At 42.6% G+C, this 15000-nt stretch overlaps 1 protein-coding gene across 10 annotated transcripts in view; it reads left to right on the forward strand.

Moving 5' to 3' along the window:
* abcc9 (ATP-binding cassette, sub-family C (CFTR/MRP), member 9) overlaps nucleotides 1-15000 on the forward strand; it is a 59508-nt gene that overhangs the window by 17883 nt on the left and 26625 nt on the right. For 6 of the 10 annotated variants that reach the window (XM_048267565.1, XM_048267563.1, XM_048267568.1 and 3 more), the window contains 6 exons: nucleotides 203-311; nucleotides 4722-4823; nucleotides 10192-10264; nucleotides 11377-11482; nucleotides 13642-13680; nucleotides 14215-14253. In XM_048267565.1, the coding sequence (XP_048123522.1) occupies nucleotides 203-311; nucleotides 4722-4823; nucleotides 10192-10264; nucleotides 11377-11482; nucleotides 13642-13680; nucleotides 14215-14253 (468 nt within the window). The remainder of the gene's footprint in view (nucleotides 1-202; nucleotides 312-4721; nucleotides 4824-10191; nucleotides 10265-11376; nucleotides 11483-13641; nucleotides 13681-14214; nucleotides 14254-15000) is intronic. The other 4 variants (XM_048267566.1, XM_048267570.1, XM_048267567.1 and 1 more) reach the window with 2 other exon arrangements.

Genomic DNA, 15000 nt, shown 5'->3' on the forward strand with positions numbered 1-15000 from the left:
TTGTACAATTAATGTTCTTTTGTGCACTGTCCCTCATTAAATAAATACATTACAATTACAAAACAATTCCACCAATGGGGGGAATTACTGAAAAGTGGGCTTGTGTGTGTGTGTGTGTGTGTGTGTGTGTGTGTGTGTGTGTGTGTGTGTGTGTGTGTGTGTGTGTGTGTGTGTGTTCTAACTGCCCTGTGCATTCCCACAGTGTGCAGAAGCTGGGTGAGTTCCTCCAGAGCGATGAGATTGGCGATGACAGCTGGAGAAACGGAGATATGTCTGTCTCTCTGGAGTCATGCAAGAAGCCCACAGGAGTGGTGAGTTCACACACACACTCTCTCACACACACACACACACACACACACACACACACACTAACACACACATGCTCTGAAGTACTGCTTGTGAGTAAACAGACCTAGAGACACACTGAACTGCATGTTAGGGTCCAGACTCTCTTTAGCTGACCTAACTGGGGTGTGTCTGGGATCACGTGTGTCCTTTACACACACACACACACACACACACACACACACACACACACACACACACACACACACACAGACACATGTCCACACATTACCATGGCAACACATCATTATTCCCCTTCATTTACACAAGGTCACCTTGTGTCCCTCAATGCCCTTTTTACTTTTAAGGGATTTTCCCCCTGTAGTTATGACACTTTTATTTTGTGGCACGACGGAAGCGGAACAGGGTCGACGTGGCCTCCCAAATAAGTCGGCGTCGAGGCTAGTGATTAGTGCAAAATCGTTATGCTATTTTGCTTGTGCTTTGGCAACACTGTACCTACAATCATGCTAATAAAGCAACCTTGAATTGAATTGAGAGGGAGAGAAAGAAAGAAAGAAAGAAAGGAAGGAAGGAAGAGATTAGTGATAAAGGAGACACTGTGTCAGTGTAAATAAGTCAAGGCGTACTGGCGGAATCTGGGCAGGACGTTTTGATGACGTCACGTGCGTGTGCCACCCAACTCTGATTTCAGTCGTGAGTGAGGACATCACACAACAAGCATGTTCAAGCTTGTACAGGCTCACTGCCATCGACCCTGCCCCTAGGTCTTTGCTATTCCAATATGACAGAGTCTGGGTGGGCTACCATGTCAAAAGGGACATAACAAGATCAGGAGATCTGGCATTCGTGACTGTATTACAGTAATCAGAATTCTGTTTCAAATCTCAAAAGAATATGTGTTCAGTGTAAATCTGATATTTATCATGTCAAAATGATTGCTGAACTTATATTTGTGATTTTTTTGTGGTTTCTTTTTGTAAAACTCAACCGATTATAGCATGATAAATATGAACGATCAAAATTTTAAGTTTTGTCATTCATAGCCACTTGTCCCAAGTGGCATCACACCAAATTACATGGTCCTGCTTCTAAGCAGCTAAAGCAGTCAGGAAGCTATAAGCACTACACTCTGGGGACATGAACATGGGGGCTCACAACTTGCCCCCAGAATGTAAATCAGGTTTCTAGGCCAAGGATACTTGCGTATACATGGAATTTGGTCTCTGCATTTATCCCATCCGTGAATTAGTGAACACACAGTAAAGTGAAGCACACACTAACCCGGAGCAGTGAAGGGTTAGGTGCCACTTCCCCCAGCCACATTTTTCCTACTGGGTCGGGGATCGAACCGGCAACCCTTCGGTTCCAAGCCCGAAGCTCTAACCAGTAGGCCACGGCTGCCCACAAGCACTGTGAGGCACTGTAGCTGCCTGCCTGCTTCATCTGCTGGCAGCAACAACTCGAGCTGGTGCGAATACACCTTGCTAATATTGGTGTTCAGATATTAGGCCGTGTGCACTTACTTTGACTGAAGTCCCCTTTCTTCTCTGAGAGATTTATTGCCCAGTTTGTTTGTTAGCTCATGTAATTTAATCACAGTAATGTTGGAGCAACAATAAAGTTTTCCAGGGTCAAAATTAATATTTTGATTAACCACAGTAGCTAATCTAACCTCTTGTCTCACTAGGGAAGGAATGTTTGAATGTATTTTAAGCCAGCATTATCAAAAGTGAAATATGGTCTGACTACCTTTGCCAAAAGTACAATCAGACATTTTGAAACAACATATGCCCGCAATATGACCTGGTCCTTGAAGAGTATTTCAAATCTGCCTTTTTAGGATCAGTTTACAGGCATTTAAACTCACTTATAATATTGTATGTTTGTTTGTTTGTTGGTTGGTTGTTTGTGTGTGTGTGTGTGTGTTTATTTGTGAGCACATGCATTTGTGAGTGTCTTTGTGTGTGTGTGTGTGTGTGTGTGTGTGTGTGAGCACATGCATTTGTGTTTGTGAGTGTCTTTGTGTGTGTGTGTGTTCATGTGTGTGTTTGCTTGTGTTTGTGTGTGTATGTGAGAGAGAGAGAGAGTGGGTGTGTGGGTTTGCATGTCTGTGTGTTTGTGTGTGTGTTTGAAGGGGTTGGGGTTGTACATAGCTGAGATGTGAAAGGGATTCTCCCAGGAGGGTTAGGCTGGGTTCAGCTGTTGCCTCTCCGAGAACTGACAGGTTTATTTCTGTTGGGGATACAAAGATGGTGGATTAGAAATGTCTGGATTCACTGTGCGTGTGTGTGTGTGTGTGTGTCTGTGTGTGTGTGTGTGTGTGTGTGTGTGTGTGTGTGTGTGTGTGTGTGTGTGTGTCTGGATTCACTGTGTGTGTGTCTGTGATTGTGTGTGTGATCGTGTGTGTGTGTGTGTGTGTGTGTGTGTGTGTGTGTGTGTGATCATGTATGTGTGTGTGTGTGTGTGTGTGTGTTTGTGTGTGTTTGTGTGTGATCGTGTGTGTGTGTGTGTGTGTGTGTGTGTGATCGTGCATGTGTGTGTGTGTGTGTGTGTGAGTGTTAGTCTGAGGACTATAGGACTGGTTGCTCAATATCTCCTTCAGCTCCATGTTGCCTGCACCCTCTCCCACTGGTGCAGCATCTTATATCTCCACGCACAGCTGTAGCTTCTCTCGTTTTACAGCTTATCCCAACTGCATGCTAGCATCCGACTGGTGTAGCATTGAGTGCTCTCTGTCCACACCGATTCCATTAAACATGAGGTTCTTTTGCATTATATTCTCGTTCAAAATAACAGAACATCTGGCACCAGCCGTGGCACAATTGGCTGGGGCACCTGCACCGTACAGCGGCAACACCGGTTCGATTCCCGCCCCGTGGTCCTTTCTGGATCCCACCCCGACTCTCTCTCCCACTCGCGTCCTGTCATTCTCAGGTGTCCTATCACATTAAAGGCATAAAAAGCCCCAAAAATATTTTTTCAAAATAGCAGAACAACATGAGTAACAGAGAGAGAATAGAAAAGGGCGTCCGACAAAATGTTGCATTGCATCACACTGTGTTGTGTGCAGTTAGGACATTCTAATAGAAAACAATTTAACCAATCTGGTTTTGTCGCTAACACTTGCTCGCATCACATGCGGTTGGGACATGGTAACCCTGTAGAAGTAGTAGTTTTAGTTAGTTAGTTAGATAGTTAAGTAGTGTTAAACACATTCGTCTGGATGAAGTGTGAGCAACGATCCTCCAGAACTTTCTGCTTTGCTGGGGTCCTTCAGCAGTCCCTTCAGGACTTTGCAAACTTGTATTGTTAAGAATTCTTGCAGGAAATTAAAGAGATAAAAACTGAAAAAATCACTTCCGTTTTAACTGCATTGTTTGATCATTTGGGATGCTGGTAGTATAGTGGCTAAGGAACTGGACTAGCAAGCAGGGACCAGAAAAGTTGGGGGTTCCAACTGCCACTGTTATGTTCTTGAGCAAGGCACTTAACCAGAGTTGCTCTAGTAAACTTGGCCCTTGTAAGAATTGATGTATGTAAGTTGCTTTGGATACAAACATCAGGCAATTAAATACGTGAGTAAGAAGTCTCTTGGCTCACTTAGAGAATGATCCGTGACTCAGTATTTCTTCTAGTGCACTTATTCTGTCTACATTGCAATTCAGGGATCCGCTAATTAGCTTTGGTGCTAATTAGCACTGGTGGTTTTGAATAAGATTCCCCATGGATAATTTTGTCAAACAAGAGTGGACACTAGGAGTGAATTTAAACCATTAAAGTCCATTAAAGCCCATTGACTTGAGTATTTTATTCTGGCCCCCAGTGACTATGGCTAAAGCAGCATCTTTATTTGAATGTTTGTTCCGTGGTTTGGTCTTCATATCTTCTCTTTGGGCTAGTCTCTGTTCTACTCTCCTCTTTTCGTCTCTCGATTTTTTTTTTATCACTTCCTGTCCAATATTTTGTTTATTATGTTTCCCTTCCTCATGTCTCTCTTTTGTCTCATCTTATTGAATCTCTGTCTCGTTCTCTCTCTGGTGCCCTTTGGTGTGAGACGATGTGTGAGGCTTTAAAAGACTGTTGAGATGTTGTTGAGATAGTGTTGAGAGATGCTCTTGCTTTCTTTTTTTATGTTTGAAATTGTTTATTGTACGAAATTGTTTGCCTTTGTTTGCTCTAATAAAGAAGTAATATTAATCAACCTCTATCTCTCCCTCTCTGCCCCATTCCTCTCTCTTTCTCCCTCTCCACCGCCTTCCCTCTCTCTCTCTCTCTCTCTCTCTCTCTATCTGCCCCTTCCTTCCCTCTCTTTATCTCTCTCTCCCTCTCTGCTCCCTTCCTTTTCCCTCTCTTTCCCTCGTCTCCCCTTGTCTTCCTTGCTCCCTCATTGTACCCCCTTCTCTCTCTCTTAGACGAACAGGAAGCGGCCACGCTACCAGCTGGACAGCTACGGCTATGAGCAGCCTTCACGCAGACAACCACGGCCAGCTGAGACTGAGGACGTCGCAATCAAAGTGAGTGGTCAAACATACACATGGCCAACACACACACACACACACACACACACACACACACACACACACACGTACATTCACTCACAAACACACACACACACACACACACACACACACACACATTCACTCTTTACTCACAAACACACACACACACACACACACGGTACCATCCACGCAGTACTCATCCCAGTCTGTTTCTGAAGCTTAGCACATACTATTCAAACACACAAATAACTCTGACTCACAGTGATACACTTTAGCACAGATATACTCAACCACCCACACACTCGTTAACTCTCTCTGACAAAATATACACACTCACATACAGCCAAACATGCAGTAACTCTTCTTTTTCTCTCTCTCTCTTTCTCTCTCTCTATCACTCCCTCACACACACATACACACACACATAAACACACTCACATGAACACAAGCACGTACACACACTCACACGTGCACACGTATGCACACACATAAACACACACACACACACGTGCACATACACTCTCTCTCACACACACACACACACACGCACACACACACACACACACACACACACACACACTCACATCCTTCGACAGATGCGTGTACATGCACGCTCGCACGCTCCCTGCGTCACCCGTCCTCTTCTCACACACATCCTGCCAGAGGCTTTATACTGAGAGGGATGCTTCCAGTCGTTCTCATCCCGCCGTGACCTTTGACCCCACAAACTCATCCGTGTCACGTCCACCAGTTCATGGTCTCTCTCTTTCTCGCGGAGCTCACAGCGAGCTCACACTGTGCGGAGTCCCCCTGAATGAACTGCAAAGGGCCATGAAGTTCTTGGTCACTGCGGGTCATTACAGCTAACCGCTACAGCTGTAGTACATTTACATTTATTCATTAAATCGCCATTTATCCAAAGCGACTTACAGCAATGGAGTAACGTTTGTAATGATTTAGGCTATTAACATTTTAGCATTTTCAGATTTAAGCTGCAGAGCTACAACTACGGCTATACATTTAAGCAGTGTTGGGTCAGATTACTTTGAAATGTAATCTGACTACATGCTAATTTTTGTAATCAGTCATGCATTGAAAGACATAATCAAAATGTAATCAATCCAGACTACTTGTAATCAGTTGCTACCCAACACTGCATTTAAGCTATTAACATTTAATAATTTTAAGATTTAAGATACAGAGCTACAACTACAGCAATAGAATAACATTTACGGTAAGCTTTTAACATTTGGTAATAGTAAAGTATAGGAACATTTGGTAATAGTAAAGTATATGAACATTTGGTAATAGTAAAGTATAGGAAGTGGTAATAGTAGTAGTGGTAGTCTGAGTAACACACTAAATACTGCAATTAATGAATAATATTACTTACATGTTTTACGATTTCTCATATTTAGTGATTTGATGGAAATTAATCATATTAAATCGTAGGTTTTGAATTTATAAATTATGTTTTCACATACTCAGTCATTTCTCAAAGCAGTGAAGCCTGCTCTTAGCTTTATATTAGAACATTTAGCTAAACATTCTGTAATATTTCACAGCTTTCTCAACACTTGAATCATTTCACATAACAGTATGCGTCAGAATGTGTGATTATCTGTGTGATTTTGATGTTTCCCATGACTTTATTTTACACGTTGTGATTTTGTTACGTCAGATCTCCCGTAATGAGAATAGTCATACTAGCATCACAGGCTTAGAGGTGCTCTTTCACAGCTAAGTGACATGGCTTTGGGTAAATACCACATCCTGAGCTTAACCAGGATTTCTCACGAGAAGAAAACGCCAAATGACATGTCATTAATTATCTTGTTTATTTTATTTGACTTTTTTTCTGCTTTGAAAGGAAGAGAGGGGGTCTCCATAGGGTTCACTTCCTCTGCATCTTAGAACCTCCCAGAGGAGACGGGAGGAGAGGAGTGTAGACTTGCTCTCTCTGATAATGAGCCTGGTGGGCTCTCACTGCCTACGCACACGCATGCACACACACACACACACACACACACACACACACACACACACACACACACACACACACACACACACACACTCACACACACACACATGTACATAATTACATGTGTTACATGTAGGCATACTGACATGCAGTCTCACACAAAGATGCACACATTTGCATTCATGCACTCTTAAACACACACACACACACACACACAGACACACACACAGACACACAGGCTGTTGTGGTGACTTTTGCCCCTCTGTCACATCCGGTTTGTGTTCACCAAGGTCAGTCCGACTCAACAGTGACATTTTCACATTTGCATCTCTCACTCTCCCTTTCTCTCTCTCTCTCTCTCTGTCTCTCTCACTCTCTCTCCCCCGCTCTCTTTCTCTCACTTTCTCTCTCTGACCCTCTCTCACTCTATCTTTCTCTCTCTCCCTCTTTCTCTCTCTCTATCTCTTTCTCTTGTTCTTTCTCACCCCTTCTCATCTTTCTCTCTTCTCCCTCTCTGTCTCCCTCCCTCTGTTTCCCTCCCTATATCCTCTCCCCATCTTTCTCTCTCTCTACATCTTTATCCTCTGTATTACTCTAACCCCCCCTTGTTTCTTCCTCCCTCCCTCCTTCCTCCCTCTCTTTTCTCAGCGCTTCAGACAGCTGGTTTTGATTGTTCACTTTGCCCCTTCCTCACCCTTCTCATAGGCGAGGCAGAGCGTGTGACGCCGGGAGGGACACTTGGAGGGAGTTATGGCCTTTATAAATAAACTAGCTAGGCTAGGCTAACGGGACATGCTAACTTTTTAGGCGTTTTCACTGTAAGACATTTTTTGTAGTTCCCATACCTTTTTTTTTGTAGTTCCTAGAACATAATGCGTGTTCACACTGCATGGAACTGGGGGCAATTGTAGTTTCTCTAGTCGCAGTTCCTCTAACCATTTTAACTCCTACTTTGGGGTAGGGCCATTTCCCAGCACATAGGAACCATGATTGACATACATGTTGGCTGTGTGTCTTTCAGAGTTTTAACAATATGTGTATTTGTTCTGAATCGCCAAGGTACAGACCTCAAGGTTCAATATGTGCAGGCGTATGAGGAATACAGCAATGCATTGATTAACTCAATACTCATTCTTATGCTTAGACTGATTGATGAAGCAATTTGTTTTGAAAGAAAGGGGTTGTAGAGAAAGATTTGTCCTTAGGGTTTCTGGAAGGTCCAAACAGTGGTGTGATATGAACCAAACTGTTACATTCCACAGGGTGCTTTCTCGCTTGTTCTCTGCCATCAGTCTTCTCTGTCTTTATTCTTTAGTCTTTATTGGCCCATAGGGATAATCATTTTACACATCTTATTTCCATGCTCCATAGCAACAGCACAGCAACACATACAACACATAAAACATGTAACACTGTATATCCCATCCCATCATGTCTTTAGCAACTTCTCCTCAAGTAGATCTCTGTCTCTGGGCAATTCCATGCAAAGGTCATCCTTACCATGGAAAAAAAAGTTGTGCATACGCATGATGGAGAATTACACTCTTTTTACATCATAAATATGGTGTGCAACCATAGAGAAACAACATTTTTCACATGGTAATATTATACATATTTAAAAAGTGGATAAATGGACCCAAGGTTCAAACAAATTGTGCCATTTGACAAATTCCAGATTGACAAGGGAATGGTAGAGCAATGTCTATGCTCATCTTGCCTTTAAGAGCACAACTCCTTACATTTGTAAGGCTTTTGTTTTTAAGTCAGCAAGTTCCATGGCCATGTCACATCCATAACGTTTTATAGGAAAAGTTTATGCTACACATACAGTGTTGATGCGACAATGTCCATAGTGTCTGTGCAAAGCTGATTTATATCAATGTAAAGTGTGATGACCAAATTGTGCCACTTTCTTGCTTTTAAAACCTTTAATGGTGCGTTATGGATGTGACGTTATGGATGTTACATAATGTGAATTTACAAGACTGGAGACTTTATTATACCTCTGCATATTCTCTTCGCAAAAATAAATCACGCTTGTCAATTTGTCTCCATTTCCTACTCCTGCAACTCATGTGCATGTAAATGAGTGTGTGCATATGTGAGTTTGCTTTTGTTTATAAGTGTGTGTGTGTGTCTGTGTGTGTGCATGTGCAAATGCGTGCCTGTGTTTGTGTGTTTATGTGTGTGTGTTTATGTGTGTGTGCGTGTGTGTGTTTGCATGCGCACATGCGTATGCGTGCCTGTGTGTGTGTTTTATGTGTCTGCATTTATGTGGGTGTTTGTTTGTGCATGTGTGTGTGTGTGTGTGCTTGCCTGTCTGTATGTGTTTATGTGTGTCTGTGCTTGCCTGTCTGTATGTGTGCGACTGTGTGTGCGTGCGTGCATGTGTGTGTGTGTGTGCGTGTGTGCACATGTACTTTATGTGTGCAAATCACAAATGAGTGGGTATGGGTTAGGTTGATGCGGGCTCTTGAGACTAACATACCATACATATTTTGTCATCTTGGGTGCAACGGTTCAGGTAGGGCTAGTTATTTAAGGGAGTGGCCACCAAGTTTCATGTTCCCTGGTGTTTCAGTAACCCGGGAATCACTGACCAAAATTTATGACGGTAAAAGAAAAAAAAAAATATTTTTTTATATTTTAAATGACTTGTTGTCCTGATTCTTCCTGTGTCTCTCAGTGGGCACTGAGGAAGCAATAATTTCATCACTAGTTTTTCATGATTACTATTTCAATTGTTTCATATCAAAATTCACTACTTAATTATGTGTTTTATGTAGTTTGTCGAGGACTGGTTCAGACCGCCACATCCATAACGTGAAACCGTCACATCCATAATGCCAGTTTTTCCTACATAATGCATTACGAAAATGACGCATAGTTTCAAAAACACACTTTTTGTGTTCATTCAATTCTCCTTCATGCTACATATATCATAGTTTCGGCAGTTTCCTTCAAAATTCATAGAGTTTGTAGAAAACCTGTAATCCCTCACAAAAGTGTGTCCATTTCATGTCACATCCATAACGCTGATAAAATGCCTTGTATTCTTAGGATGAAATTGATTATATGAAATTTGAGGATTTCTCAGTATTCAGAGGACAGAGGTTACATTAAAAGTTATGCAAATTAATTCACTGATACTAATTTTGCCCCCACTCTAAGGCATTTTGTTTACCAATATGAGTCCAATTGTCACATCCATAACGCTGGAACTGCCCCTCTCTATCTCTCTCTATCCCTTCTTCTGCACTCCATCTCTGAATATTCACCCCATTCTCTTTCAAATTAAGCACAAATTCATAGTGCTTTAATGGTGTCATATAATGTATTTGTTCAACATCCATGTTTCTCTTTTTCTTTCTCTCTCTTCTCTCTTTCTCCTCCTGACTCCAGGTGAGCAGTGGCTTTTTCACCTGGGGAAACAACCTGTCCACCCTTTCCGACATCAACATCAGTATCCCAACAGGTAACCGGACTCTAGCAGTTTATCATACCCCAAAATCTCTTCTCTGTTCTTCTAAAGTATATACAGCTCACCTTGGCTCACCTGGGCTGTGATTGGTCAAAATGGTGATCCAATGCAGAAATCCTTGGCCATGACATTGACTACTTATTTTGCTCATGATATGGGGCAGTGGTAGGGTAGTGGTTAAGGAGCTGGGCTAGCGTGGAGTAGCCTGACAAGTTGTGGATTCAATTCCCGGCTTCCACCTTTGTGCCCTTGAGCAAGGCACTTACCCACAAGTTGCGCCGGGGACAGTGTGATCTCTTGTAATATAGTTGACACATGTAAGTCATTTTGGACAACAGTGTCTAATAAATGTAAAAACTTGATTTTCACCAGAGGTGGTCTTTTCCCCATATACCTTTCTTAATGTGTCAGACACTCACTCACTCACTCACTCAGTCCACTCACATCCACTCATGACTATTTCTAGCCTCTATTGCTGTTTGGGTAGCAGGTTGCACATTCATTGGCTAGTACTTTCCAAATTCCAAATGAGAAGGTCTGCGTGCTAACCAGGCTAACTGCACTGTGGCCTTGTACGTAATAAGCAAATGACCTTTGCTTCCCATTGTAGGCTATGGGCACCTGCTGCACATCTGACCATTGTTACAGAAATTAGGGTGCATGCTAACTTCATGTGACAGCTACTCAGTACATACACACACCACACACTCTCACACACACACACACACACACACACACACACACACACACACACACACACACACAAACAATACACACTAAGTCCCAGTGTGTCAGAGAAATGAATACTGGCTGTTCTGTAAGAGGATGTGTTGGAATAGAGGTAAATACTATGTTAAGCATTTGTTATCGATGAGTAATTTTTATTTATACAGAACTTTAAAAAGGAGCAGGATTTGATCCCAAATGTGCTGTATGAAATTAAATGAAATGTCTCCTAATCTTCACTTGACTTGTACTCTTAAACAACTCTGCAGTTGTAAAATAAAATAATGAGGAAGAAAATGGGGAAATGGGTTTTGTAATACTACCTTGGAAGGTTCTAATGGGTTTTATAGCCTTTCCTCCTCTACTTGCTTCCTGCCCAGGTCAGCTGACCATGATTGTGGGCCAGGTGGGTTGTGGGAAGTCGTCACTTCTCTTGGCCATGTTGGGGGAAATGCAGACCAATCGGGGTGGAGTCTACTGGAGCAAGTAAGATCACACACACAGACACACGCGTGCACACACACACACACACACACACACACACACACACACACACACACACACACACACACACACACACACACACACACACACACACACACACACACACTGTCCTGCACCACACCTCAGACACACATGCACAATAAACACACATGGCATCACTGAGCCCTGAGCCAATGCGCACATATTTCCTATTTTCTCTGTCTCAATGCTAATCAAAGTCGTTTCCAAATTAGATAACATCTTTCCTGCTTTCCTAACACATTTTGTTTAATGCTTTTTTAAGTTATTTTTTATTTTTACTTGCTAAGAGAGTGTGTGAGAGTGTATGTGTTTATGCCTCCTTATCATCTTTCCCCTTATCTTTACTGTACTGTGTGTGTGTGTGTGTGTGTGTGTGTGTGTGTGTGTGTGTGTGTGTGTGTGTGTGTGTGTGTGTGTGTGTGTGTAAGATAAGATAAGATAAGATAAGACATACTTTATTGTCCCTCAAGGGGAAATTTGTCTTGGGTTGTAAAATGCCTTCACCGTAAACAGCAATCACATACAACAATCACAGGGCAACATCCCATACAAGCAGGACAACAATTACATACATGCTGGACGACAGTCACATACAAACAGGACAACAATCTCATTATAAAATTCCTAATTTGTCTGTGTGTGTGTGTGTGTGTGTGTGTGAAAGAAACAGAAATAATGAGTGAGAATGTTTGAAGCTGTTTTGTACCACATGTGTTTGTTTGTGTGTGTGTGCTTATATTTATCCATTTTGTTTGCATTCTCCCACACACACACACAATAACTCATGTTCACTGACTTCTTGCTCTAAAATGAATGAAAGCTATTTGCCACTCATTTTCTGAGTCTATTTGCAGAGTGGTCTGTGGATGGATCTCTGATTAGCATTTGAAACCAAGATAAACAAACAGACTGACAAATAGAACAGACAAGCAGGCAGCAAAGCAGGCAGACAAACCAACAGAAATAAATCAAAACAAGGAGTCAGCCAGCTACAGATGGCTGCTTGTGTGGATCATGTGATCAGGCTAGAGAGTAGGTGACGTGACTGACAGAAATCTATGACAGAATTAGATAGACAGTCTTGCAGGCAGACTGGCAGACAGACAGACAGGTACAGGGAAATTACAAGTATTTAGCTGACACTTCTTGCCAACTATGGGCAGATAGAGATTCTTGCCAACTATGGGCAGATAGAGATACACAGACAGACAGACAGACAGACACGCAGACAGGCAGAAAGACAGGCAGACAGACAGTCAGGCAGAAATACAGGCAGACAGACAGACAGACAGATGCAATGGTGGATGGTTCCATGGCTACCTGGCCTGGCATGGCTAGGCTGTGTTATCTCTGTATGCCAAGACCTGCCTGCTTCTGCATACACTGTTGGAGATGGTGGTGGATGTGTTCCTCTGGCCAAAATGATGGTGCTTCTCAGTCATTTACACTTTCTCAGATGTATCAACCAATGATTATGCAGTAAGCTTGCATCTCTAACCTGTTTTATTGTCAACAGGTCTTTTATGTAATTTCCTCTCACAAATGAACTGTATATAAAGCATGTTAGTATGTGATATAATCTGATTTGATATATTCAATCAGTGTTAATTAGCCCATTTCACAAGATGAAACTAACTTCCTCTGGAACAGCACAGTCCACAGTAAAGTCCACAGTACCCTGCCAGTTAAGGCCTCATTAACATCAACAAGGCCGGACACCTGGACACTGTGAAATGGGCTTATTGATCAATATTCATATTTTTCAACCTCCTTCTATTCTATTCTATTCTATTCTATTATATCTCATCAAATCAATTTGTTTAAGGGCCTTACACCGCTGAAGTCTTACTGTATTGGTGTGTTACTTTGTATCTCAGATTTTAGCCTTAATAGGCTGTGTGAGAGGCTGTGTGTGTAGAGTCTGAACCATCAATGTGCTCAGGTGTTTGAACTCCTGTAGCTGAGCTTTGATCTAGAGCTTTGTGTCTTGTGTTCCACTGGGCTGTCCACTAACCTGAACGATGTGTTTCCTGTCTTTCTTTTTTTTCTTTTTCCTTTTTTTCTCTTGTTTCCCTTTTTTTTTTTTCCTTTGTGTTCTCCCTCTCCTGCCTGTTGCTCAGACTCCCTGAGTGTGAGATGTTCCTCGAGGGGATTACAAGGTACTCATTTCAGGGTCTCTTATGTTTTCACACACACACACATGCACGCAGCACACACACACACACACACACACACACACAAACACACATACACATGCATGCACACACGCACACACACACACACACACACACACACACACACACACACGCACAGACACACACACACACACACACACACACACACACATACATAGCCGTGTGCTTAGATAGTCAAAACATCCTTGACAGGACATTTACAACAAATTCACATTCACATAGACATTCATCAGCAGAGATCTACTTCATGAAAGTATCTTTCAGGCTTCTTTCAAGGCCAGACAAAGACTAGAGAGGAATGATGAAGAGGAATTATTCATCACTTATTTTTCACACACACCATATCTGTGAGAGTGCCACAGTCTTCAGTAGGCCTCTGGATGGATGTGTGTGTGTGTGTGTGTGTGTGTGTGTGTGTGTGTGTGTGTGTGTACATTTGTGTGCTTGCTTTTTCTTTCTCTTCTCTGGACTCTAACACGCGTCTAACGTGACTTACAGCGGGTTTGAGACGGACTCGTCCCTAGAGGACGACAGGAGGTACCACTTTCACTCTCAACTATGTTTCTCCAGACGTGCAGTGATCCCCTACATCCTCCCCCTTCCCCCTGCCCTCCCCAACCCCAACCCCTCTTGAGGTATAACCCTTCCCCCCCCCCACCCACCCACCCACCATCCCCACAACCCCTCGCGAGATATAACCCTTACTCCTCTCATCCCAATCATGGTGACTCGCTGGTTTTGTGCTTCCAGTGAACTAGTGAAGTGGAGTTTGTTTGTTTGTTTGTTTGTTTTGTTTGCGTGCTGCAGTGGTGGGAGTGTCACATCTCAGATATCACCCATCATCCTCTTACCTCTCAGCACATCCTCAAACCAGTGGCAACAAATGGCAACTCATAATACCTCTAAAAGTAATGTCTGTGTCACTCACTTGAGCAGCTGCACACTGTATAGCAGCACTTTTAGTCTGGACTAGAGTGATTTCCTGAACTCCAAGTGGCTGCAATCCGTACGAATGCCTTACTAACCATGTTCCGTCAATGAGTGGTCTTACTGTAAAGTGACTGGCCATATCGTATGGAGTGCATAAGAACGGAAGTGGCTCATAGATAAATAAGAGAACTAAGTAAAACATATAGTATGTTCGTGTGACGGTTTTGGAGTGGTGTTGGCTCATTCATTCATTCATTAATTCGTTCATTCGTTCGTTATCATGTAACTCCAGTTCCCTATTTCATCTCTCTGTGTGGTTCGACCCATCCTCGCTCCTGTCGATGTTGTTTTGGT

Source organism: Alosa alosa, chromosome 17, assembly GCF_017589495.1.
Source record: "Alosa alosa isolate M-15738 ecotype Scorff River chromosome 17, AALO_Geno_1.1, whole genome shotgun sequence".
Lineage (NCBI taxonomy): Eukaryota > Metazoa > Chordata > Actinopteri > Clupeiformes > Clupeidae > Alosa > Alosa alosa.